At 35.7% G+C, this 27,836-nt stretch overlaps 1 protein-coding gene across 7 annotated transcripts in view; it reads right to left on the minus strand.

The window, feature by feature from the left end:
- Window positions 1–6,143: 6,143 nt before the first annotated feature.
- Window positions 6,144–27,836, minus strand: part of CCDC14 (coiled-coil domain containing 14) — a 45,227-nt gene continuing 23,534 nt past the window's right edge. For 5 of the 7 annotated variants that reach the window (XM_030801765.1, XM_030801763.1, XM_030801760.1 and 2 more), the window contains 4 exons: window positions 20,305–20,387; window positions 17,934–18,152; window positions 17,728–17,860; window positions 6,144–8,183 (listed from right to left, as the gene is read on the minus strand). In XM_030801765.1, the coding sequence (XP_030657625.1) occupies window positions 7,253–8,183; window positions 17,728–17,860; window positions 17,934–18,152; window positions 20,305–20,387 (1,366 nt within the window). In that variant the 3' untranslated portion in view covers window positions 6,144–7,252. The remainder of the gene's footprint in view (window positions 8,184–17,727; window positions 17,861–17,933; window positions 18,153–20,304; window positions 20,388–27,836) is intronic. The other 2 variants (XM_030801761.1, XM_030801766.1) reach the window with 2 other exon arrangements.

Raw genomic sequence — 27,836 nt, forward strand, 5'->3', positions numbered from 1 at the left:
CGTGGTTGCACACTCTTGTAATCTCAGCTATTCAGGAGGATGCCTTGAGCCCAGGAGTTTGAGGTTACAGTGAGCTTTGATCATGTCACTGCACTCCAGCCTGGGCGACAGAGCGAGATCTCATCAATAAAAAAAAAATTAAAAAAAAACCCTTTTCACTTCTGGGTAAACCATTTTTCTTCGAGAAATGTAGTCTGCTAGCCTTTTCTGCTATCTGGAGTCATAGCATCCACTGTTTCCTCTCCTATGCACTCCTGCTTGATAACTCCTGCTTTTTCAGTCCTTCTAGCTACTTTGTGGTTTGGTTTTAGAGCTCTCTCCCTGTTTCCCCTGCAGATGGAGTTGTACTCTTCTTAGTTTCTGCAAAAGGGGGAAAAGGGCCACTTTATATTACCATCTTCACATTAAGAACCAGTGTAAATTATTTAATTTAAATGTGAGGGTAAAAGAAAAATGTTCAAGTCCTCAAAATTACCATATAAAGACACTCTTCGAAATTAAAAGAAGAAGAAAAATAAATATGGAGAGCACCCATGACATTAGTATGAAAGAAAGAAGGAAATAAAGTAAAAAAAGAAAGAGCAACCCAAAGCTAAAATTCTGTAAGATACCAACGTGGTAGGAGGACATACCAAAGCCACGTGGCTAGTTCCTTTGGTGTTGCGATCTTTCTTCTTGGAAAATTTAGCCTTTTGAGCTGGAATGAGTCTTTGAGATCGTATCTCCTCATTTGGGAGGCACTGGGGCTCTAGGCCCTTCAAAGGCACACTGTCTTATTTGTCCTTAAATGCTCAGTATGTAGCACACGGCAGGCAGCAATAAATTGTAAATGAATGAAGGTCACATAACACATAAAGACAAAATTACTAGGTCACCTGACTCTTGATCCACTGCTCTTGCTCTTCTAATGCACCATGTTGTTCAAGTGAATTTTCCCACCAACTTATCATTGCCTGTTTAAGTGTTTTATATTAATCAATAATATACCATGGCATTTTCTCAAATTTTGGCCAAAGATATAATACAAAACTATAATTTAAATTCTCATACCCTTTCTGGGTATGTTAGGAGTTGAGAGAAGTTGCTTTAAGTGTTTTGTCATCCATTATTTTTAAAATCTAACCAGACAGATTTGTAGACTGGTTGGGATATGGGGAGGGGAGAGATAGTGATGGTGGACTGAGTCTGTAGTGAAACAATGATCACAAGCTTTGTGTTGGGGAGGGGTGATGTTAGAATATAGCTCACTGCTCTAAATTGTGAAGACCTATTTTTTCAAATGTGATTTACTGATTTGCTCTAGTTTTTGTCTCATCTTCAATCACTCCATCACCCTATCCTAAGATGGCAAGTCTAATCATATTGACTGACCTAATAAAAAGAGAAAAGATTAATTTTCTCTTAATCCATTGAGGCTCTAGGTTTGAAAATTACTTTGCCTTTACTATTTTCTTCTTGCCAAACCTCAAACAAACTACTACCCTCCAAGAAGGTCTGTTCTGCTTGTTTTGGAGCTCCTTACTTTTAAAATATTTGAATCTGGTCTCTTACCCCACTCTGGGCCTAGAGCTCACAGCCAAGTGCAAAATAATCTGGAAAGGATGGTGGGATGAAAATATGTACCTTGGCCGTGTGCTCCCTACTCAGCGGCTGACAACATTTCTTGTTATAGATTTGAACAAACGTGTAAGTCTCTTGCTCCAAAAGGGACTGAGTTTTCTTCTTGGATAGCTGGTGTTCTTCTCCACGTCTTCTTGAGATTTCTGTGGAGAAATGAGCCCTCTTACCCTTGGGCTGAGCAGAAGATAATGCTGGGGTCCTGGAAATGTCAGAGCTCACTTTAAATGCCAGTGTCGATGGGAGAAAAACCTGTCTACTTTAAAACGAGTTTTAGTAATGACTTTGGTGGAAATGGCCAAGTGACAGGCGGGGAAATTGTTTTACTAGCATTATGCCACATGGTAAACAGATTTTAAGAACATTGTGTGCCTTTAATAAAGCAAAAGTAAGACCTTAAGTGTCTATTATAGTACACACACATACATACACATAGACCAACTACATGTAATTAGTAATCATTATCATCCACTTAATGTTTGTAGCTTGCAAAACATTTTCACGTGATTTTATTTAATCCTCACAATAAATCCCAGAGGGAATTCCTTATTATTAGACCATGCTAGTATAGACAGAACGGCACAGAGCTAGGTTCTGGTGACAGATTTGGAGCCCTAAAGTTTCCAGTGGTCATGAGACTGAGCTGTCAGGAAGACAACATAATGAAGAAAGGCAACTGAGAATCACAACATCTGGTTAAGATGTTAGGTGTGCGGCCTTAAGCAAGTGTCTTTAAATATGTCTGATTTCAGTTTCCACATGCTAATTTTCATATTTCATTATTCATGGCCTCTAAAAGCAGACCTGGCTTCAAGGAGAACAAGCACTGAGAGTTTGTGGTAAACTTGAGCTCTTCCTTTAGAAGCAGCTGAGACCACTTATCTAGTTAGAACCTTAGTCTTCAAGGAAATGCTCATGTCTAGCTAGATGGAAACGGCCACCCGTGACTTCCTGCCCCAGCTGCCCTAACATGGTGCCACTCAACACCAAGAATGACAATGTGAATATTATTGGGAAACTAACTACAGCCCTAATATGATCTGCAGCGTGATGGCTAAGATAGCCAACTCAACCTTTGTCCATTTTAAAACTACTACAAGATTAGAGAAAATGACAATCTTACTGTCATCCGCCTGGATCAGATCACATCTGAAGTTCATTGCTGGATTTACATTTTAAGGGACTCACTGACAAACTAGCAGACATCAGAAGAGGGCAAGCAGGATGGTGAGGACTCTTTAAATATTGTCATAAGTCACAGACTGTACAGTGCCCTGCAGTTTTCCAGTGCTTTGCTTACATTCATCCCTCCCAAAAACTGGTGAGGCAGGCTGGTGGGACAGATTACTCTGCATTAGTGTCATGGTTAAAAGAAAAGTTTATGTCCTAAATATTTAAGAATCTGTGGCTTCTCCACAGCACAAGCAGCAGTGTGCAAATGTTTGCCAGTAAGTGAATTTGGTTTCAGAAGTTAGTAACTGAATAAAGAATAAAAGGCACAGGGAGGCTAATGCTAGGAACTTAGATGTGTGTAATAAAGCTATTAACAAGCTGTTTCATGAACTTAACACCAACAGAAAATCAAGTTATGCCTAGGTCATCATCTGCAGAGATTTAGTTAGGTCCAACAATAGTTATTAAGTATAAACTATATGATAGTCACCAAGGGTCATGAGGGCAGTTGAAAATGAATCAATCCTGGTCCCTATCCTCAAGAAGAGTAGAGGGTAGGAAAGGTGGATATGTAAACTGATAAAGGCATCACTAGAAGTATCTACAAGGTACAGAAGTAGTACTGTGGATTTCAAGAATAAATAAAAATTTGTCAGGAGGAGCTTGGGCAAAAGGCGGTCCAGGCAAAAGGAATACCCCTGGTGTGCTTGGAATCTTCCAGTAGTAGGTATCCAGTAGTATCACTGTAGAACATTTCTTTTCTTTGAGTATAACAGTGAGATTATTTCTGTAGTCCTTTCAAAGTTAACTTTTAAACCCTTCAGAAGTCTAAGATCTTATCATCTCTGGTAATTCTATGGGAGGGTCAGCTCAAGACAACAGCTTTAAATAAAATAGTGCCTGGTTCTCTACAAGTGGTAATATTAATACATCCAGAAAAGTTAAGGGGCTTTGTACTGTGTGTGTTAAGGTATGCTATAGTCTTAGAACCCACATGTTTAAGCAATTCTGAGCAGAAAGAAATCTAGAACTAACATTCGAAAAATGATTAAGGGAGTGTTAACTTACAAATCAAACCCAACTTTCCCTAGTGGTTGCTTAAATTCTGGACCCTTAAACATTATTTTTGAGAAGGGGCCTGTTATCCTACTAATTAAAACTTAAGCCAGCGTTATCACTCTTTGTTCCCTTACCCTGCTTTATTTTTCTTCAAAGAACTGACTGTATGTTCCTTTGCTTGTGTCCCACTGTATCATAAGCTCTTTAAGGATAGAATGTCTGTCTTGTTTATTGTTGTCTTCTCAGAGCCTACAATAGTAACTGGCACATATTAGAGCTTTCATTTCATTCATTGAGTGAATGAATCTTTAGCTGAGGGAATGTGAGCACTAGTTACCTACCTGGTCAGCTGTGATGAAGCTGCATGCCCTTTTTACCTAAGCACGTTTTACAATGCTGCCCTACTTTCCATGTACTTGGAGCAGGCCTTTATCACTTTTAAGGCGCTTGACAAGTAAAATGCCACCATCAGTGAAAAGTAAAGGTTTTTGAAAGATTTACGAAATTCCAGGGATGGTGCGAATAAGGGAAGAAAATGTGCTAAGTACTTCTTTGGTTCTTTAGCCCTGCCCCTAGGATCTCTACACTTGGTCCAATACCATCAGATTCTCCCTTTTATCTTCAGTGGTGTTCACAACTACTAAATTCATTGTAAAGGGTTGTATATTACCTCCACAGATCAAAGACAGTAAAATAGTGACAAAATGCTAGAGGATGGTTCTCATTCCATGCTCAATACCTATCAGGAGACACGAATTTCAGTGTGTCAGAGGTTAGGGATACTCTGGAGATCTACTAATACGCTTTTTGCACTCTGGGACATCTGAAAAGGCTGAGAGGGCTGGGATCTGGGACCAGCCTGACCTTTCTGAGACTACAGTGAGGCAGTAATGCTGACTCCTGCTGAGATGATCTAAAGATGACGACTGAGAATGGACACTCTCCTTCTCCCCTTTTTATTCTAACGAAGACAACTTCGAACTTAACTAAGAACTTGACTTTTCATTTTAGACATTGCTCGGTGTGTCTCAAACTGATTAAACTGAAAACCTTGGAGTCATCTTTGATTTTTCTATCCTCTGTAGTTCCTATTTAGTCACCCAGCTGACTGAAAAATTTTCTTCAATTTGCCTCTCCTTTTTCACTTCTATTGCCAAAGGATTATGTCTGAACTACTGCAACAGCTTTCTAAATGGTCTCCAGTCTCTCCCTCCTCTAATCCTTCCTATTTACTATCACTCTATGACATTTTAAGAATACCCAACTTCGCCTGGTAATCCTCAACTGAAAAAAACCAAAAAAACAAAAAATACCACCACCAGATCCCCAAATACTTCAATGACTTAATGTTTAATGGATACTCCTCAGCCTGGAGCTCAAGACATTCCACAACTGACCCAAATCTTCTAATTGTGTTTTCTTCATTTATTATTACCACCCTCTCCCCACCTCTATTTCAGTCAGGTTGGTCTACCACGGTACATCCTAATATACCAAATTCAACCAATCTCCACATTTTGATGATACTGACTTTCTAAGGCGGAAACACTTAAGGCTGTTCACAGGATTACCCAAATCCTAGGTATTCATCCAAATGAAGTTCTCTTCTAGGTCCTCCTCTACTCTTGGCTTCCTTCTGTTCTAAAGTTCTAGAAAACTCACTATCTATTCTATCCATATTGCTAGGTTCATATTCCATCTTGAAATTTAACCAAATTCTTGCACGTTCCTATTTCAAGTCATGTGCATGTCTTTTATCAAATACTAAGCTTCTGCTGAAGGTCCCTGAAGAAATTTCTAGTCTCATTTGTTTCTTGATCAAATTATTAGCCACTAATTAATTGAACACACAGCGTTTAAAAATTTCCTTTGCATATAAGGATGGCTGTTCCATGTTAAGGGCCAAATAGGACTATCTTCTTGTATTACCATATAATCTTAAGATTTTACTTTTGCATATGAATAACAGTTAAATATTTGGGAGTAGATAGATGATACAATTTTCTTCCTTTTTTATTATTTTTTATATCTGAACTTATTTGTTAAAGAGTTGCGGCCTATTACCTCCAAATAAGATGCCAATAAATTAATTCATGAATACTAAATAAAATTAAAGATGCTAATGGACTCTTGTGTGAAATAGTTTAGAATTCACTTAATAAGTTTTTAGACTTAAATCTCTATCTGGAAAATCTGAACATATCAAAGAGACTACAGCTGGCTCCTTCAAATGCTGTAGCACTAACACCTAAAAAAAAAAAAACAAAAAAAAAAACAAAAAAAACACAAGGAGGTTCTGGGACTAGGAGAACGCTCTTTAATGATAAAGCCAAAGTATAATAATAAAATAAAAAAAATTGATAAAGCCTGTCCAAGTACTAAAGACAATTAGAGTAGGCAGGTAACCTGTACAAAGTATTAGTGATAACACAATGTTCAGCTTCCTAAGAGTTAAAATGTGCTGCTTACATGAAGGGAGATGATACTGAGCTAAGAAGTCCTGGTATGGAGAAGCAGAGAGACCAACCTACTTCATATTATTTATAAAATAGAGAATATTCTCAGCTAACATGCTGGAAAAAAAAAATTCTTCCAAAAAGGCAGAATTAAAATCAATGCCAAGATTTACAAATTCCATCATGTTTAAATATAAGGACAAAACTAAACATTTGTTATTTTAAAAAAACCCACAAATTTCCCAAACTATAGCTTATCTGTTAGCACTTCTTTATCAGTCTGACTATTCTTTAAAGGCCTTAAAACATGAATTTGGGATAAAAACAAATAAAAGTGCCCAAGTTTTAAGAAGCCATATGTTAATTTAGGATGTTATCTATATATTTTTTAGACCAATCAATGTTTTTTAAGAGGTGTAGATACTGGTAACTTTTCTCTTTAAATAAATGTTTATATATTTCACCAACAACACTGGCCTGTGGCACACAGCATGTTTAATAAAAACACATTGCTATTAAAAAAAAAAGTATATGGAAACAGAAAAAAAAAAACCTCTAGTTTCAATAGAAAAACTTACATCTAGAGATTCTTTTCCCATTATCTTTTAGGACAACCACAGAACTATTTCAACCTGAACCCTTAATCCAGCAGATACATCTTAATAAAAGAACTCTAATTGCTAAGTACTGAAATAAAACATTACTTACAATAATTTCCTAGTTATCTACAACTTTCTTCTTGTAGCAATTGTCAAGTTCTGAAGATGACTTGTTTTTATAAGCTCCTCAGTGTCAATGTATCTCAACAATACATTTACTACTTGTACAATGTATTACTTCACACATAATTAATAATATAAAACATCACTTCACTAAAGAGAAATACACATTCAATATAGCCAAGTTCTAGTTTTAAAAAGAAGCACCTGATGGATTTTCTTCTGAATTCATTTCTCCAGAAGACCAGTCCTTAAAGACTTCTGGAGTCTAGATATGTTGGCATCTAATGCCGCAAGGCCATTTCTGAAGTCTTGTTCATCACGAGAAGTGAACGTTGAAAATGAAGAGATGCTCCAGTCAGACATCAAGTCAGAAGTGAAAACACTACCATCACAGACAGTATTGCCTTTCACTTGAAGGCTGTTGCTAAGACAACCTGATGGGCCATGACATGCAGTTTGTTCCTCTGGCTCCTTGGTGGCAGCAGGGATCTTACCAATTGCTTCCTTTATTTTCTTGAGGAGCTGTGTGTCATTCATATCAGACGCTCTGGAAAGTTTTTCAGGTGCATCTTCTGCTTCCTTTGTTGAAGAGGAACAGACTACAGGTGTACACAGTTTATTTTCTTTTCCAGAGACAGCAAGTCCACTGTTGCTGACTAGCTGTGTTGTAGCTGCTCTTATTTGTGGCTGAGGGGATAGTCTCTTAGAAAGTGATTTCTTTTCAGAAGTGCTTCTAGCAAAAGGAATGTAAATTGTATTATCCAAATTATGCTCATCTTCTATTAAAGCCATAGTTTCGCTCCCTTCATCAGAATCCTGTTTTGAAAGGGCAGAAATAATTCCAGGTGCAGATATTTCCTCCATGCCCCTAGTGTTACTATTTTGAGGGCCTCTGGAGGACAGAACATAGGGTTTGTCTGGCTCTATGGTTTCCTCATTTTTAATTGTAGAAAGTGGCTCTGAATGTGTAAAACTGTAATTTGTTTCTAACTTATTTAGATAGCTCATTATGGAAGTGTGAGCAGGAGCTGGGTCATGTTGAAGTTGTTTATCATGAATGTTCAAGAGTGATTTGGTAAGGTTATTCCCAGGCTTGCAGCGAACACTGTCCACACTAAGATCGGAGAGAAGCTTTGCCATGCTAGTCTGTAAAGTTCTGTTAAGAAGAATTTAGAACACTAATTATTATTTTTTAACTGTTTCTTTAATTCACTTATCTATACCTCCATCTTTAAAAAAAAGGATTTGAGAGAAGTGTCTGGTTCTTAATACGAAAACAAGCAACTAGAAGCACAAAATCACAGAATGTGTCCAAGCTTTTGGCTTCGCTGGGCCACACTGGAAGAAGAATTGTCTTGGGCCACACATAAAATACATTAACACTAACGACAGCTGATGAGCTTAAAAATTTGTCAAAAAAAAATCTCATAATGTTTTAAGAAAGTTTATGAATTTGTGTTGAGCCACATTCAAACCCATCCTGGGCTGCATGTGGCTCAGGGTCTATGAGTTGGACAAGCTTGGTTTAGACCAAATAGATCTCATAGACATAAAATAGAACATTCCCTCCTATAGCAACAGAGTACACATTCTTCTCTCGTGCACACAGAACATTCTTCAGGATAGATCATGTTAGACCACAAAATAAGTCTTAACAAATTTAAGGAGACTAGAATCATATCAAGCATCTTCCGATTCCAATGGCATGAAACCAGGAATCCATAACGAGAAATTTTGGGAAATTCACAACATGGAAATTAAGCAACATGTTGCTGAACAACCAATGAGACAAAGAAGAAATTAAAAGGGTAATAAAATAATACCTTGAGACAAACAAAAATGAAAACAAAATATGACAACATTTATGGGATGCAGCAAAAGCAATTCTAAGAGGGAAATTTATAGCAATAAACATATATCAAAAAAGAAAGCTCTCAAATAATCTAATATTACACCTTAAGGAACTAGAAAAATAAGAACAAATTAAGCCCAAAATTAGCAGAAGGAAGAAATCACAAAAGATCAGAGCAAGAAATAAATGAAATAGAGACTAGAAAAACAATAGGAAAAAATCAGCAAAACTGAGTTTGTTTTTTGAGAGAAATAAACAAAATTGACAAACCCTTAGCTAGACTAAGAAAAGGAGAGAGAAGACTCAAATGAATCAGAAATAAAAGGAGATATTACAACTGATAACACAGCAATGCAAAGAATCATAAGAAGTTACTATGAGCAATTACACACCAACAAATTAGATAACCCAGAAGAAATGGATAAATTCCTATACAGACACAACTTACCAAACTTGAATCATGAAGAAACAGAAAGTCTGAGCAGACCAGTAATGAGTAAGGATATTAAATGTTCTTAATAAAGTCTCCCACCAAAGAAAAGCCCAGGACAAGACAGCTTTATAGCTGAATTCTAACCAACACTTAAAGAACATTTAAAGAAGGATTGAGAATACCAATCCTTCTCAAACTCTTCCAAACATTCAAAGTGGAGGGAATTTTTCCAAACTTGTTTTACATAGAAAACACTGAACACGGCCAAGAACAAGGCCAATATGACTCTGATAACAAAGCCAGAAAAGAACACTACAAGAAAAGAAAACTACAGGTCAATATCTCTGATGAACACAGATTAAAAAAAAACCCCTCAACAAAATACTAGCAAACCAAATTCAACAACACATTAAAAGAATTATTCACCATGATTAAAGAGTATTTACATTTGAGATGCAAGGATGGCTCAACATACAAAACCAATGTGATATACCACATTAACAGAATGAAGAATTTAAAACTATATGATCACCACAAAAGATGCAGAAAATGCACTTGATAAATTTCAACACGCTTTCATGAAAAAACTCTAAAAAGATTCCATATAGAAGGAATATACCTTAACACAACAAAGGCCATATATATGACAAACCCATAGTTAACATCATATTCAATGATGCAAAGTTGAAAGTTTTTCCTCTAAGATCAAGAGTAAGGTAAGAAGGCCCACTCTCACCACTTTTTTCAACATATTACTGGAAATCTTACCTAGAGTAATTAGGCAAGAGAAAAAAAATAGAAGATAATCAGAAAGGAAGAAATGAAATTGTCTGTTTGCTGACACGATTTTATACACAGAAAATCCTAAACACCAAAAAACTGTTTTGCTGATAAACTCAGTAAAGTTGCAGGATACAAAATCAACATAAAAAATCAGTAACATTTCTATACACTCACAACAAACTACCCAAAAGAAATTAAGAAAAACAAGCGACAAAAAACAAAGTAAAATACTTCAGTGAAGATTTAACAAAGGAGATGAACAATACACATATATTATTAGTATTTACTAAATATATATATATAATTAGTATATACTAAAAACTATGAAACACTGATAAAAGAAATTGAAGAAAACACAAATAAATGGAAGGCTATCCTGTGCTCATGACTGGAAGAAATAATATTGTTGGAATATGCATGCTACCCAAAATGACCTACAAATTCAACAGAATTCCTATCAAAATTCCAGTGTCATTTTTCACAGAAATAGAATAAACCATCCTAAAATTCATATAGAATAATTTTAAAAAACCCCAAAGAGCCAAAAATATCTTAAGTAAAAAGAACAAAGCTGGGGGCACCACATTGCCTGATTTCAAAATATATTAAAGGAATTGAAATCAAAACGGCATGAACTGGCATAAAAACAGACATGCTGATCAATGGAACAGGACATAAATAAATCCATGTATTTATGGCCAATTGATTTTTGACAAAGGTGACAAGAAAACAAAATGGGGAAAAGTCTCTTCAACAGATGGTGATGGGAAAACTGGAGATCCACGTACAAAAGAATGGAATTGGATTCTTACTTCACAATGCATACAAAAATATACTAAAAATGGATTAAAGATTTAAATGCAAGACCTGAAACTGTAAAACTATCAGAAATAAACATGAGGGAAAAGCTCCATGACACTGGTCCAGGCAATCATTTTTTAGATATGACCTTGAAAGCACAGGTATCACAAACAAAAATAGACAAACGAAATCGTATCAAACTAAAAGGCTTCTGCACAGCAAGGGGAACAATCTAACAGAGTGAAGAGACAAGCCACGGTGTGGGAGAAATATTTGCAAACCATACTTGATAAGGGGTTAATATTCAAAATACGTAAGGGACTCACACAACTCAATAGCAAGAAAACAAATAATTAAAAAATGGACAAAGGACATTTCTCCATTTAAATGGCCAATATGTCTAAGAAAAAATGCTCAACATTAGGGAAATGCAAATTAAAACCACAGTGAGATATCATCTCACACCTGTCAGAATGGCTATTACAAAAAAGATGAAAGCTAACAAGTGTTGATGAAGATGTGGAGAAAAGGAAACCCTTGTATACTGTTGGTAGGAATGTAAATTAGTATAGACACAATGGGAAACAGTACGGAAGCTCCTCAAAAATGTATAAATAGAATAACCATATGATTCAGCAATCCCATGTCTATGTACATATCCATATATATATCTATATATATGTATACATATATACACACATATATATGTATACATACATACACACACACACACACACATATCTATGTATCTATACACACATACCCAGAGTATGGGCATTGTAGCATTATTCACAACAGCCAAGGTATGGAATAAACTTAAGTTTCCTTCAGGGAACGAATGATTATTTCTTTATGGAAAACGTGGCATATAAACATATTGGAATACTACTCAGCCTTAAAAAAACAAACAAACAAACAAAAAACCCCAGGAAATTCTGTCATTTGCAACATGAATGAACCTGGAGGACATCCATATGCTAAGTGAAATAAGCCAGGAACAGAAAGACAAATACTGCATGACCTCACTTATATATGGAATATAAACAAGTTGAACTCATAGAAGCAGAGAGTAGAATAGTGGTTACTAGAGACTGGGGTTGTGGTGGGTGTAAGGTAGGGTATGGGATATGGGGAGATGTTAGTCAAAGGGTACAAAGTTTCAGTTACATAGGAGGAATAAGTTTGTGGGTTCTATTGAACAGTAGGGTGACTAAACTTTTTTTTTTTTTTTTAGACAGAGTTTTGTTCTGTTGCCCAAGCTGGAGTACAGTGGTGCAATCTCACCTCATGGCAACCTCTGCGTCCCGGGTTCAAGCCATACTCCTGCCTCAGCCTTCCGAGTAGCTGGGATTACAGGCATCTGCTACCATGCCCAGCTAATTTTTGTATTTTTAGTAGAGACAGGGTTTTACCATGTTGGCCAGGCTAGTCTCAAACTCCTGACCTCAGGTGATCTGCCCGCCTTGGCCTCCCAAAGTGTTAGGATTACAGGCGTGAGCCACCACGCCCAGCCTAGGGTGATTATACTTAATAATAATCCAACATTGCTAAAAAAGTAAATTCCAAATGTCTCACTCCAAAATACAATAAGTGAGATGATGGACATGTTAATTAGCTTGATTTACTTATTTCACCTTGTTTACATATACCAAAACATCACTGTACCCCATATAGTTAAGATGGTATTAATTTGTCAATTATGATATTAAAAGAAGCTAATGAGTTGTTACTACAACACAAAAATATGCTGGAGAAACATATCTTTGAAGGAATGCTGTAATGAATAATGACCCACTAATTAATTTGATCAGACTGCATACCAAAATTTTTATTTTTATTTTCAGTAAAGGAATACTTATATTGAGGTTTCTTTCCAGTTTTAAAAAAAAATTATTGTTGCTATAGATAAAATCAGAGATAAAGAAAGGAAGGGACAATGACATTTAAAAAAGCTTAATTTCTGGAAATTAGTAGCAATTACTAATCTTCTGATGTATAAACAGAATATGACTCATCATTGTCTCTGAAATTAAAGATCTCTCTAAGTAAAGAGATATGAAAACGTTAAAATTTTAAAGGAAGGAATATGAGCACCTAAACAGTGACAAGTGGATATATTGGTGTTTCTATTATATGTAATTCAGCTAAAGACAGTGATTTTTAATACTTACAAAATTGGCACATTTTCATAACAAATGCAGGGTTCTTTCTAGGCTACTTATAAAAATATATTAATTTAAATAACTATGAGTACTTGTAAGAATGCTCTTTGAAACTATTCACTACTTATTTACTTAAATAATGTTATATATTATTTAATTTATGTATTTTTAAATATAAATATTATTTAAATTAAAATATTAATTTTCCTCATTTTAATGGTTTTATAACATGTTGTAGTAAGATCTGAAAAAAAAAGTGATACAGGCACATTTAAAATCATTACAGGTTGGAGAAGGAAAAGAAAGATGATTTGTGGTATTTCTTTAGACCTTGTACATGTACCTTTCAGTCCCATTACTCCTCCCCCAAAGTCTGAGAAAGGCATTCAGAAATTTTACAAAATCTCTTTTCTAAGAGATTATTTAAAACACACATACAAAAACCATATGCCTATCTGACTAAGGTGACTATGGGAAGAGTGAAGGAGTAGAAGAGCATGTAGATTTATCTGTACTGTCGGATGCTGGTGCTTTACACTCTAACGTCCAAAGTAACACTAAAATGGTCACAGCAACCCACCTATAGTACTAGAGATGTTCCTAACCAATTGAATTGCATAGGGTGTCACCAAAGAAATTATAAATCAACAATGTGGATGAATTTAGATATAATTAAGCTCAGAGACTTTTTTGTTTTGTTTTAATTTAAAGAACAAAACAATGGCTGGGTGTGCTGGTAATCCCAGCACTTTGGGAGGCCAAGGTGGGAGAACTGCTTGAGCCTAGAAGTTCAATACCAGCTGGGGCAACATGGCGAGACCTCGTCTCTACTAAAAGTACAAAAAAAAAAAAAAATAGCTGGGCACAGTGGCATGTGCCTGTGGTCCCAGCTACTTGGGAGCCTGAAGTGGGAAGATTGCATGAGCCAGGGACGTTGAGGCGGCACTGAGCTGTGATCGCACCACTGCACTCCAGCTTGGGTGACAGCAAGATTCTGCCTCAAAACAAAAAAAAAGTATAAAACTGACATCAATGAACGTAGTTAGAATTTTGAAGCTGTTACTAAATCTTTAGAAAATGTAGGGATAGTGCTAAACTCTACATGAGATACTGTGCTAAGCCTTCCCATCATGTTTTTACAATCATTCATAAGAGTGCAGTCAATCTGACAGGTGAGCTAGTAGTCACGAGGCAGGATTTATGCCCAGCATAAAAACGTGCTTAACAAAAATATAAAAAACTGATAGGAAAATTCTTTAGTCTTACGAAAAGGAGGGCAAAAGTCTGTATCTAATATTCTAGACAGGGCCTTTTATAAAGGCAAATAGTAAGCAAGAATTAATGAACTTTTTCAGTTCCTATACTTCTATGTTAGGATAAATGTTAAGGAAAAAAAAGGCTCCAATTACACTTTTTCATTCTGAATAAACAATGGAAAAGGCAGACTGCATGTTATTTTGAAAGAATGAGCAGGTACAAAAGTATCTCCTACACAGGTAGAAGAATCCCTCAATAATGGGGCATCTTTATTCAGAGAAAAGCTGTCCTCTTTAAAACAGATAGCAAAGCTGAAGACAGAATCCAAAATCCTGGCTCTGGTCCTAGTTCAGACACTAACTAGCTGTGAAAGTCAGGTAAGTCCCTTTTTTCTTTGGGCTTCCATTTCTACTAATTTCTAGAAAAGTTATACTGTTACTCTGAAAGATTTTTCTTATGTTTTTGTTACCAATTTTCTTAATAAATGCATTGCATATGTTGAATAGTATTGTCAACATGTGCAATGCATTTACTTAAAAAAAAATGTATCTGGCCTGGCACGGTGGCTCACGCCTGTAATCCCAGCACTTTGGGAGGCTGAGGCAGGTGGATCATGAAGTCAGGAGATAGAGACCATCCTGGCTAACACGGTGAAACCCAGTCTCTACTAAAAAAAAAAAAAAAAAAAAAAAAAAAAAATAGCTGGGCGTGGTGGAGGGCACCTGTAATCCCAGCTACTGGGGAGGCTGAGGCAGGAGAATGGCGTGAACACAGGAGGCGGAGCTTGCAGTGAGCCAAGATAGTGCCACTGCACTCCAGCCTGGGCAACAGAGCGAGACTGTCTCAAAATAAAAAATAAATAAATAAAAAAAGATGTATCTCTACGTATGTCAGTAAAGCGCTAGAATAAGCTTTTCATTTGTCAATGTGGATATTTAGCCACTAAAAATAATTAAATATTTTTATGTATGCTTCACACATATATATTTGGAACATAATACAAAATTAATGTTTGTTGAATAAACAAATGAATCCATCCATTCATCTGTCTACCTCCCAGGTAAAAAATTATAAGGTTTACTTAGGCTAAATCATGCATGGAGTTGTTACCATGGCTAAAGCCACTCCATGTGCATGAGGAACATCTGGCTAGAAATTAAGAGATGTGAGTTCTAGTCCCAGCTCTGTTATTAACATTCTACTAATACTTATTTTGCGTGGCCTCAGTTTGCCCATTTATGAAAATGCAGATACTAAAATCTTCCCTCCATAGATGAGGACAAATAAAATGACACAGGAAAGACAGAACTTTGAAAAAAATCGAAGTACTTTATAAATAAAAGATAGCAGCTTGTGATTTCATATCCATAAAGAAGCTGAATTTAGCAGTATGAAGAAAAAGATTGTGAGAAGGAAAGAAAACTACCAGAGAACTATATCCTCCACTTCAACAGATTTTCTGCTTGGGGCTAAGAGTTGCCCCTTAGAATGAAGCAGATGTTCATAGTAACTCCTAAGCAAACTCTCATGGCACTTGACCATGCTGACTCACTATTTTTTTCTTTTCTTCCTTTTTCTTTTCTAAACAGACTGTATACCATATATAACTTTTACAAAATAACAGTTTATTGAGATATTATTTTAATATATTTATTTTATTATTATTTTTTGAGACAGGGTCTCACTCTGTCACCCAGGTTGGAGTGCAGTGGCATGACAGTGGCTCACCACAGCTTCCACCTCCTGGGCTCCTCCCACTTCTGCCTCTCGAGTAGCTGGGACTACAGGCATGTGCCACCACGCCCAGCTAACTTTGGTATTTTTTGTAGAGACAGGGTTTTGCTGTGTTGCCCAGGGCTCAGGCGATCCACCCACCTCAGCCTCCCAAAGTGCTGGGGTTACAGGCATGAGGCACTGCACTCAACAGATATAATTTACATACCACAAAATCTACTCCTTTTAAGTGCAAAATTTGGTGGTTATTAGTATATTCATAGAGTTGAGAACTGTCACCACTATCTAATTTTAGAACATCTGCATCACTCCTAAATGAAACTACCCATTAGCAGTCACTTCCCATTCTACACCCCTAGGTTCCTCCAGCCCCTGGCAACTACTAATCTACTTTGTGTCTCTGTGAATCTGCCTATTCTGGACATTTCGTATAAATGGAATCACACCATATGTGGCCTTTTGTTACTCGGTTCTCTTAGTATAAATACTTGAGACTAACAAAGTTCTCACCCCAAAATTATTCCTTAGAAAAAAGGAAACATGTTCCTTGGGATACCTTACAAAGACTTCCATAAGAAGGAACATTCTATTACTTTATTTTGAATAAGACTGGTATAAGCCAATATTCAGAACCTCTGACTAGAACCTAATCAATTATAATTCTATGATTACAAAAAATGTCTTGCTTTTGCCATTGTTAAATAAAAGTTTGAATGCAAACATCCTATGAAATATAAACGTGGAAAAAGGGCAATATTTCCATGTGAACAGATTATTAATTTCAAATACATTTATAAAACTAAATTAATAAATTAAATGTTATATATTACCGTTTCATCTGCTTCCCTACAAGTTTATCATTCAAAATGAGGGGAGAAGTTTAAAATTCAAAATCGATCTGTTCATTGGAAACACAAGGAAGATTATTTTATATTTGGAACTTCTAGGATCATTCAAAGACAAAGTCAGATCTGCAGATCTTTAGGCCTAAGATAACTGACTTCTTGCCTAGAACTTTAAAAAGCAGTTGAGAATCCAATTCTTCGCAAATATCTCAAAAGAAAACTTGAATTTTGTAAGTGAATATCATAGAAAAATTGAGCGAGGTAATTTTATTTTAGAAAAATACTGTTAGGGAATGAAGTGATCTCAAGGGCTACTGCCAACTCACTCATTTAACTGATGAAATAAGGCTGAAAGAGGCTGACTTACCCAAGATCATATGGCATGAGGGCTTACCATGCTAAGCGCTTTTCATGAATGATTTCTTAGTTTCCCATGACAACTCTATTCATGTCCCTACTTTACAGCTGAGGTTTAGAGAAGTTAAATGGCTTGCTCAAAGTTACTCAGCTAATATGTGGCAGAGCTAGGATTACAGTCAGATCTCTCTAGCTTCAGAACCAGAGGGCTCAATGGTGTTGCTATACAAGTCTTCAGCTTCTCATCAGGTCCCCCGCCCAGAATCACACAGTTTTAAAAAAACATTTCGCCAGGTTTGAAATTTCTAAACTAATTTAATTGGAACAGAAGAAAACATCATTAGAAATTAGCAAAAACATTGGCAAAATAAGAGAAAAAGATATGGGTGAGAAAACAGGTCTAACATTATTTTGAAGTTTATAAAAACATCTAAAAATAAAAAAGGCATGAGTTATTCAAAGGAAGTCAATTTTACCTGGTTAATTCTCTTAGTCGAGTCACCTCAGCATCACGCTGACGTAATGTTATCCCCAATATCTGGTTTTCCTTTTCAGCCGTTTCTAACTTAAACTGGGAGCTTCTCACATTGACTAGGGCTTCCTCCAATTCTAAAACAACAAAAGTTTCAGTTTCCTTATTCCTTTTAAAAGATGTGACCATAACTACTGTCTAAATACGTACCAATTTTTATTCTTGTTATCTCAATATCGTATTGCTGTTTATTTTCAAGTATAGTTTGATCTTTGTCTTTAAATATACTAGTAAATTTTTTGTTTTCATCTTTCTGATTTTCAATCACTTTTAACAGCTCTTCATTTTTACTCTGCAGTAATTCCTGGCTCTTCAGTGACTCCTCCAATTGATTTTGCAGTGACATATTCAATGACTGAAGAGAAAACACTGTAAGACAAAATGGATCAAATAGTTGTTTCCCAAACCTAAAAAGTACAAACTTGGAAAATACCTGTTTCTTTAAAAAAAAAAAAAAAAGCCTGAAATTTACTGATTTTGTTTAACAATTAATTGCATGAGCAGTTCTACATAAATACTACATATATTTTTAAAAATGATTGGCAGAAGTCATACCTTTCTTTTCCAGTTGACATTTAAGCATTAATTTTTTAACCCTTTCAAAAGAAAGAATACATAATCCTTTTAAAAGAATAATACATGTACAAAGTTAAAAAATTCAAACACCACAAAATGTCAATGATACCAAATGATTCTCAATGAAGAATCTCCCTTCCACTCCTCCTCTCTGTCCCCAGAAACAATCAGTATTAATTTTGGTATCTTTCATGAAAACACTTTTGCATATGGTATTAATTACACTACATACACACACACACTATACACAATTTCTAACTTTGCCTTTTTTTCCCATAAGACTGTTGTATGCAAACACATAGATCTATCACGTTCTTTTTCATGGTGATAAAAGTATATGGCACCATTTATTAAGCAAATACATGCTCACTGAATGCTTACTATGTGTGAGGTATTGTATTAGAATCTGAATATACGCAGATGAACAACACAGACGTGGCCCCTGTTCTCACAGAGCTGATAACAAACAAGTAATTATAAACAGTAATGATCTCAAAGAAACAATAAGATAAATGATCAGATAATATAAATAAGAGAAGCTATTTAAAGTGGCAACTACTGATCTCCCCACTTGTCCTCTAGGCCTCCTCTCTCCTACCCTCTCCCTCTCCTCACCTTTGGTTAACAGTGGAGACACAGTGATAATTTCTAAATCACTCTAGTGAAACTGAACACTTTTATAAAGTGCTCATTCTGTTGGGTAATCATATTTTTTTCTTATTGATTTATAAGATATATTTATATATTAAGAAGATTAAGCCTTCATCGTGTCATGTATTGTTTCTCCATTTTGCTTATGTTTTGAATGCATTTATAATTTTGCTATGTAGAAACTGAAAAAGTTTTCTGGGGACATATTTTATCAATCTGTTCCTCTGTGGCATTTGAGTCTTTGTCAGGCTTAGGAAAAATTCCCCTCCAAAAAAATAAAAAAATAAAAATTCTTATCTTTTCTTCTGGTACTATTATAGTTTCTTTCTTTATTAAGCTCTGTGATCATTAAGGACAATTTGGCAATATCTGTCACAATTGCAACTGTATATACCCTTTGGCTCAACAATTCTACTGCTATAAATCTATCCTACAAAAATGCTGGCCAGGCGTGGTGGCTCATTGTCTGTAATCCCACACTTTGGGAGGGGATCACTTGAGGTCAGGAGTTCAAGACCAGCCTGGCCAACATGATGAAACCCTGTCTCTAATAAAAATACAAAAATTAGCCAGGCGTGGTGGCAGGCGCCTATAATCCCAGATACTTGAGAGGCTGAGGGAAAAGAATTGCTTGAACCTTGGAGGCAGAGGTTGCAGTGAGCCATGATCGCACCACTGCACTCCAGCCTGGGCCACAGAGTGACGCCGTCTTAAAACAAACAAACAAACAAACAAACAAACAAAAAAAGCTGACATATATGCACAAAGACATATACAAAGATTTTCACTGCAATGTTGTTTGCACTGGGAAAAAAGGGGAAAGTGCTATCACCAAAGGAACATATTATGGTAGACCTGGATAAGCAGAATACCCAAGTAATTCTTAAAGAGAAAGATGCATAATTATGTATTTTGATAGACAAAAATGTCCACTATATGTTAAGTGAATAAACAGAAGCTGTGGAAAAGTATATACAGTGTGATCTCATTTAAAAAAAAGAAAAAGTACATATATAGTTCTATTTGTGCCTGGCACACAGTAGGTATTCAGTAAGTGTTTGTTAAATAAATCAATTATATATGCAGAGAAGATATGTAAAAGGAAACACATTCCTGTATTTCAAAACAAACAAAAAAAGGTGTATATTATTGGGAAGTGATAGCATCTTTTATTTTCCTATGTTTCTACAATATTTTAAATTTATCCCCTCAAAGTAATTACAAAAGCTCAATTCTTTATCAACATTTCCAGAGCCACAAATAATTTATCAATCCTTAAAGTTCTTTTACCTACATTCAAGGTTGCAATCCACAGCACCAGATGGCTTATGAGTTTTCTGTTGTTCTCTGAGTTGCTGGTTCAAAATTCTCAACTGCCTAAAGAAATAATGAAGAACTATGAATGCAAGAATACCAAGCCAATTTAATAGTATACATGTGATAGCCTATCAAAAAAGATAAAACATAAACCCACTAAGACGGCAGAAGTCCATCTCATCCCCAAAAAACAAAAACTAAATAAATAACAATAACGAAACCATACTACTATTATTATGAGGCCTGAGATAATTTTTAAGGTTGCCTGAAACAACATAAAACCTCCCCTCATAGGCCAGGTGCAGTGGCTCATGCCTGTAATCCCAGCACTTTGGGAGGTCGAGGTGGGCGGATCACCTGAGGTCAGGAGTTTGAGACTAGCCTGGCCAACATGGCGAAACCCCATCTCTGCTAAAAATAAAATTAGCTGGGTGTGGTGCCTGTAATCCCAGCTACTTGGGGGGCCGAGGCAGGAGAATTGCTTGAACCTGGGAGGTGGAGTTGCAGTGAGCGAGATCACACCACTGCATTCCAGCCTGGTGAAAGAGCGAGACTCTGCCTCAAAAAAAAAAAAAAAAACCGTCATGAGGAAAGTGTTCATTTCTCTTTTTTGTCTCTTCAGTGATTTGTTGTTTTTTTTCTTTCTTTCCTTTTCTATCTCCTCATGCTGTTTCTCGTCGTCTTTCTGTGTATCTTCATCACTGTAGTTAATCATCTACTTTTTAAAAGATTTGTCATTACTATGAACTAGAATACCTACAGGCACTGACTGCTATCAGACATCTATCTGCCTGATGTTTGTCATATGCTGAAACACAAATCTATGCTTCTAATAATTTTATTAGATGGAAAAGTTAATGGTCTTAAGTAACGAGAATATTAACATGCTACAAATCTGCCCTGTTACAATGAACTTCATGATATGTATCTGCTTCACAAATAGAAACATATAAAAGTGTTTTCTTTACTCCTAAGAAGTTATCGCTTATGGGGAAAAAAAGTTACCTCTATTATCTTTCCAGAATTACTTACCTAAAAATATTTTGCCTTAAAATATTTATTTTTGGTACTGACTCTAAAATGATAGTACCCTACCTCACATCACTCACATATATTAATTCTGAGTTGATTAAAGTGATAAAATATGTAAACAAAACCCAACTATACAAGTTTTAAGGGGAAATCCACATAATCTTGAAGTCGGGAAGGCATTTCCAAGTGAAACTCAATATCCAGCAAGCATCAAGGAAAAGAACGAAAGATTTAACCATATCAAAATTTGAAACTTTGTAGAATTAAAAGCCTGAAAGAAAATACCTGCACATATGTTATAGACAAGGGGTCCATAACATTTAAAGAACTCCTACAAATCAGTAAGGAAGGCAACCTAGTAAAAAGTGACAAAGGATAAGAATGAGCAGTTCACATAAGAAATAGAAATGGCCTATAAGCATATGATAAAAATGCTCATCTTCACTAACATGAAGAATTGCAAATTTAAAAGAAGGTATTTTTTGGCCATAGGATTGACAAAAATAAAAGGAAATAACATTTTCTGATGATAGTACAGGAAATGAATTAACTCAATTCGTGTGATTATATCAGTATAACCATTCTGGATGGCAGTTTGAAACGTCCAACAAAATGTAAAATGTTTATAATCTCTGACAAAATTATTCTACTTCTAGGTTATCAAGCATCAGAAACAGTTTTACATGTGCAAAAGCATCTCCCACCTTGTAGATACATACAAGGATGTTCACAACAGCAATTATTTAATAGTGCCAAGTTGGAAACAACTTAAAATGTTACATAAATTATGGTACATCCATATATGAAATACTAATACACAGATAATAAAAAGAGCGAGAGGTCCATTTGTACTGACGTGAAAAGATCTCTGAGACACATTATGAAGTGAAAGCAGCAAGCTGCAGAACAACAGTATAATGTGAGCTTATTTTTGTTTTAATAAAATTCTGATTTTCTTTAAAGGTTTCCCCTTTACAACAGAAGCTTTCCTCGATAATCTTTTTGTATGTCCCTGGTCAGATTCTTCTCTTCCCAAATGTAACCAATCTAAACTTCTAATAATTCACTGCAAGCCCCTCATTCCTACCCTCCTCTTCTCAATTGTATACTTTCCTTTTTTCACTAAAAATACTGTGGTTTGGGGACAAACACAGTCATCCTTTGGTCCCAGGGTGTATCCATGTGTATTAGCCCTCATTTTTTCCATCTAGTCTGATGAGTAGCCTCATCTATGCCCTGGATCCCATTCTCCTCCTAGACCATCAAGGACTCTGCTCCTATCCCACTCCCTTTATCTTCTGTATCTGCAGTTTCTCCCTCTTTGCCAGTTCATGTGCCTAAGCCAAGAAACATATCAAAACTCTTCCCATATTTTAAAAAAATTCCCTCCAATCTAACTGTACAACTAGCTACTTTCATTCCTCTCATTCCCTGCTTTCAGGGCTAGGCTTTTAAAAAAATATTCTATTTAAAATGATACATGATAAAAACAGAAAAAAGGATATTTTAAAAATTGATGTTATACATGCTATTTTAAGATATGTACTAAATTTAAACATACTGGATTTTAAAAAAGGAAAAGAACTGCTGCTACTTAGGCAAATATTTCTTTTATTCAAGTCATTCGTTTTTTTTTTTTAAGATAGCTTGAGATAAAACTGACATACTAGAAACTACATAAATTTAAAGTGTGTCATTTTATGTTCTGCCATATGATGTAGTAAAACCACCATCACAATTAAGATATTCATCAGCAGCCATAAAAAAGAATGAGATCATGTTTTTTTGCAATATGAAGGGAACTGGAGGCTATCATCCTTAGCAAACTAACGCAGAAACAAAAGCAAATACCACGTTCTCACTTATAAGTGGGAGCTAAATGATAAGAACTTATTAACAAAGAAGCAAACAACAGACCCTGGGGTCTGGATGGTAGGAGGGAGGGGAAGGTGGTAGGAGGGAGGGGAAGGTGGTAGGAGGGAGAAAAGCAGAAAAGGTAACTATTGGGTACTGGGCTTAATACCTGGGTGATGTAATAACATGTATAACAAACCTCCTGTGACACGTTTACCTATGTAACAAACCTTCACATGTACCCCCAAACCTAAAAATTTTTCAAAAAACATATTCATCATCCCTAAAAGTTTCCTCATAGCCCTTTTCATAACTCTCTCTTCCCAGATAAGCACTTATTTATAGTTTGCACATTCTAGAATTTTATATAAATGGAATTGTGGAATATATACTCTTTTAGCCTGGCTTCTTTCACTCAACATAATAATTTTGGGATTCGGCTGGGTGCGGTGGCTTACGCCTGTAATCCCAGCACTTTGGGAGGCCGAGGCGGGTGGATCACAAGGTCAGGAGATCAAGACCACGGTGAAACCCCGTCTCTACTAAAAATACAAAAAATTAGCCGGGCGTGGTGGCAGGCGCCTGTAGTCCCAGCTACTTGGGAGACTGAGGCAGGAGAACGGCGTGAACCCGGGAGGCGGAGCTTGCAGTGAGCCGAGATCGCGCCACTGCACTCCAGCCTGGGCGACAGAGCGAGACTCCGTCTCAAAAAAAAAAAAAAAAAAAAAAAAATTGTGGGATTCATCCATGCTGTTCCATGTATCAATAGTTCTAACCCTTTTATTGTTGAGTAGTATTCTACTGTATGGATATAGCACTATTTGTTTATCCATTCACCTATTGATAGACATTTGGGTTGTTTCCTATGAACACTCATCAACAAGTTTCTGTGTGGACACACGCTTTGGCTTCTCTTAAATATCTAGGAGTGGACTGGCTGGATCGTATGTTAGACATATGTTTAATTTCTAAGAAACTGCCAAACTTTTTTTCCAAAGTGTTGAAATTATTTTACATCCCCACCAGTTGTGAAATCCTTCACATCCCAACGTTTATTAATTTTGAATTTTAGCCATTCTAATGGGTATGCAGTGGTATTTTGTCATGGTTTTAATTTTCAATTTCCTAATCATTACTGATAAGCATCTTTCCATATTCTTATTTGATATTCATATTTGATATCCACTTATTTGGTGAAGTGTCTGTTCAAATATTTTGCCCGTTTTTAAACTTGATATTTAAAAATTTATACTGTCTTAAGTTCTTTATACGTTCTAATACAAGTCCTTTATCAGGTACATGTTTTACAAATATTTTCTCTCTGTCTGTTGGTTGCTTCTTCATTTTTAATAAGTGTTTTTTGAAGAACTGAAGTTTTAAATTTTGATGAAGTCCACTTTACTCATTTTTTTCTAGTTTATATTTTTTGTGTTGTATTTTTAAAATCTTTCCCAATCCAAAATCCCTAAGATTTTCTCTATGTTTCCTTGTAGAAGTTTTGTAGTTTTAGTTTATACATTAAGATCTGTGATTCATTTCAAGTCAATTTTGTATACTGTATGAGGTAAAGGTTGAGGTTCATTTTTTAAAAACATGACTCTCCCATTGTTTCAGCACTATTTATTGAAAAGAGTATTCTTTCCCCACTGAATTTCTCTGATATCTTTGCAAAACACTATCTCTGTGTGTGAATTTGTTTCTAGACTCTATTCTGTTTCAGTGATCTATTTGTCACCTTTACACCACACCTCTTAGAATACTATTCCTTTATGTTTTGAAATTGAATAGTACCAACTTGGTTTTCCTTTCTCAATACTGTTTTGGGTACTTTAGATTCTTCAAATTTCCATGTAAACTTTAGAATCAGCTTCAATTAAATATTTAAAAAAAGCATGCTTGAGTTTTTACTTTAATTACATAAAATCTATACATCAATTTGGGGAGAAGTGATATCTTAAGTCTTACATTTATGGATCTGGTTTATCTCTCACTTATACTGATCTTTAATTTCTCTCAGCAATATTTTGTAGTTTTCAGTGTATGGGTCTTACATATTTTTCAAATTTATCCCTAAATTGTTCATATTTTTTTGATGCTACTCTAGTACTGATTTTAAATTTAATTTCAAATTGTTCATTGCTGGCACATAAAAATACAATTGATCTTGTATCCTGCAACCTTGCTAAGCTTTCTTATTAACTCTAGCAGCATTTTTGTAGATTCCATAGGATCTTCTACAAGAGTTATCATGTCATCTGTGAACAAGACAGTTTTACTTCTTTCCTTTCCAGTGTGGCTGGCTTTTATTTCTTCTTGCCTTACTGCACTTGTTAGAACATCTAGCACATTGTTAAATAGAAATAACAATCATTATTTGCTGGATAACATTCATACATTCTCCAGCATATGCAGAGACAAAAAGACAAATATCTAAGAAGAATTTTAAAATAATGGGATGATATTACAAATACTATTTAAAAATATTATGTATTGAATTTAGGATTACATGATTTTAATGGAAAGAAATTAACAAGCGAAACCAAAACTGTTAGGCAAATGTTTCTTTACTTCAAGAAATATTATTCCTAAGTAATCTAAAATTTAGGAAACAGGATATGAAAAATGCAGAGTTTGGAATTCATATTGTCAAGATTACTAACACATTCTGATCTATAACCATAATTTCCATGGTTGTCTTAGTTTTACATATAGATTCAATGTTCACATCTGTCTGCTCTTTTGTTTGAATTCATCTTTTGGTTGACTGGACTTTGACATTCAAGTTTTTTGTTTTTTAAAGGTGTTCAAGGGTGTTAAACTTCCTAAGTTCTTGCACACTTGAGAATACGACTGTGGCCTTTACACTAAAAGGACAGCTAGACCACATTAGAGATTATCGGGGCATACTTTCTTTCTCTTAGAACTTTGTAAATGATATTCTATGATCCCCTGGCAACGAAAATCACCGTGGAAAGGCTGGAGACAGCCTAAAACTTTTCTCTTCATACATAATTTTCTATTTCTTTTGAGTGTCTCCAAAAATTAACTTGTTTCATCCTTAGGGTGTAGTAACTTAACCAGCATATGTGTTGGTGTTGATTGTTTTGCATGGTTTTTCTGAGATCTTCTATGTCCTATTCATCTGCTGACACAGATCTTTTTTTTTTTTTTTCTTAGAGATAGGGTCTTGCTCTGTCTCCCAGGCTAGAATAAAGTGGTACAACCAGAAAAATTTCCCTTTTAGGGGATATCACCACCGATCCCACAGAAATACAATCTACCATCAGAGAATACTACAAACACCTCTATGCAAATAAACTAGAAAATCTAGAAGAAATGGATAAATTCCTCGACAAATACACCCTCCCAAGACTAAACCAGGAAGAAGTTGAATCTCTGAATAGACCAATAACAGGTTCTGAAATTGTGGCAATAATCAATAGCTTACCAACCAAAAAGAGTCCAGGACCTGATGGATTCACAGCTGAATTCTACCAGAGGTACAAGGAGGAACTGGTACCATTCCTTCTGAAACTATTCCAATCGATAGAAAAAGAGGGAATCCTCCCTAACACATTTTACGAAGCCAGCATCGTCCTGATACCAAAACCTGGCAGAGACTTAACCAAAAAAGAGAATTTCAGACCAATATCCTTGATGAACATTGATGCAAAAATCCTCAATAAAATACTGGCAAACCGAATCCAGCAGCAGATCAAAAAGCTTATCCACCATGATCAAGTGGGCTTCATCCCTGGGATGCAAGGCTGGTTCAACATACGCAAATCAATAAATGTAATCCAGCATATAAACAGAACCAAAGACAAAAACCACATGATTATCTCAATAGATGCAGAAAAGGCCTTTGACAAAATTCAACAACCCTTCATGCTAAAAACTCTCAATAAATTAGGTATTGATGGGACGTATCTCAAAATAATAAGAGCTATCTATGACAAACCCACAGCCAATATCATACTGAATGGGCAAAAACTGGAAGCATTCCCTCTGAAAACTGGCACAAGACAGGGATGCCCTCTCTCACCACTCCTATTCAACATAGTGCTGGAAGTTCTGGCCAGAGCAATCAGGCAGGAGAAGGAAATAAAGGGTATTCAATTAGGAAAAGAGGAAGTCAAATTGTCCCTGTTTGCAGATGACATGATTGTATATCTAGAAAACCCCATTGTCTCAGCCCAAAATCTCCTTAAGCTGATTAGCAACTTCAGCAAAGTCTCAGGATACAAAATTAATGTACAAAAATCACAAGCATTCTTGTACACCAATCACAGACAAACAGAGAGCCAAATCATGAGTGAACTCCCGTTCACAATTGCTTCAAAGAGAATAAAATACCTAGGAATCCAACTTACAAGGGATGTGAAGGACCTCTTCAAGGAGAACTACAAACCACTGCTCAATGAAATAAAAGAGGATACAAACAAATGGAAGAACATTCCATGCTCATGGATTGGAAGAATCAATATCGTGAAAATGGCCATACTGCCCAAGGTAATTTATAGATTCAATGCCATCCCCATCAAGCTACCAGTGACTTTCTTCACAGAATTGGAAAAAACTACTTTAAAGTTCATATGGAACCAAAAAAGAGCCCGCATCGCC

Source organism: Nomascus leucogenys, chromosome 21 (assembly GCF_006542625.1).
Source record: "Nomascus leucogenys isolate Asia chromosome 21, Asia_NLE_v1, whole genome shotgun sequence".
NCBI lineage: Eukaryota > Metazoa > Chordata > Mammalia > Primates > Hylobatidae > Nomascus > Nomascus leucogenys.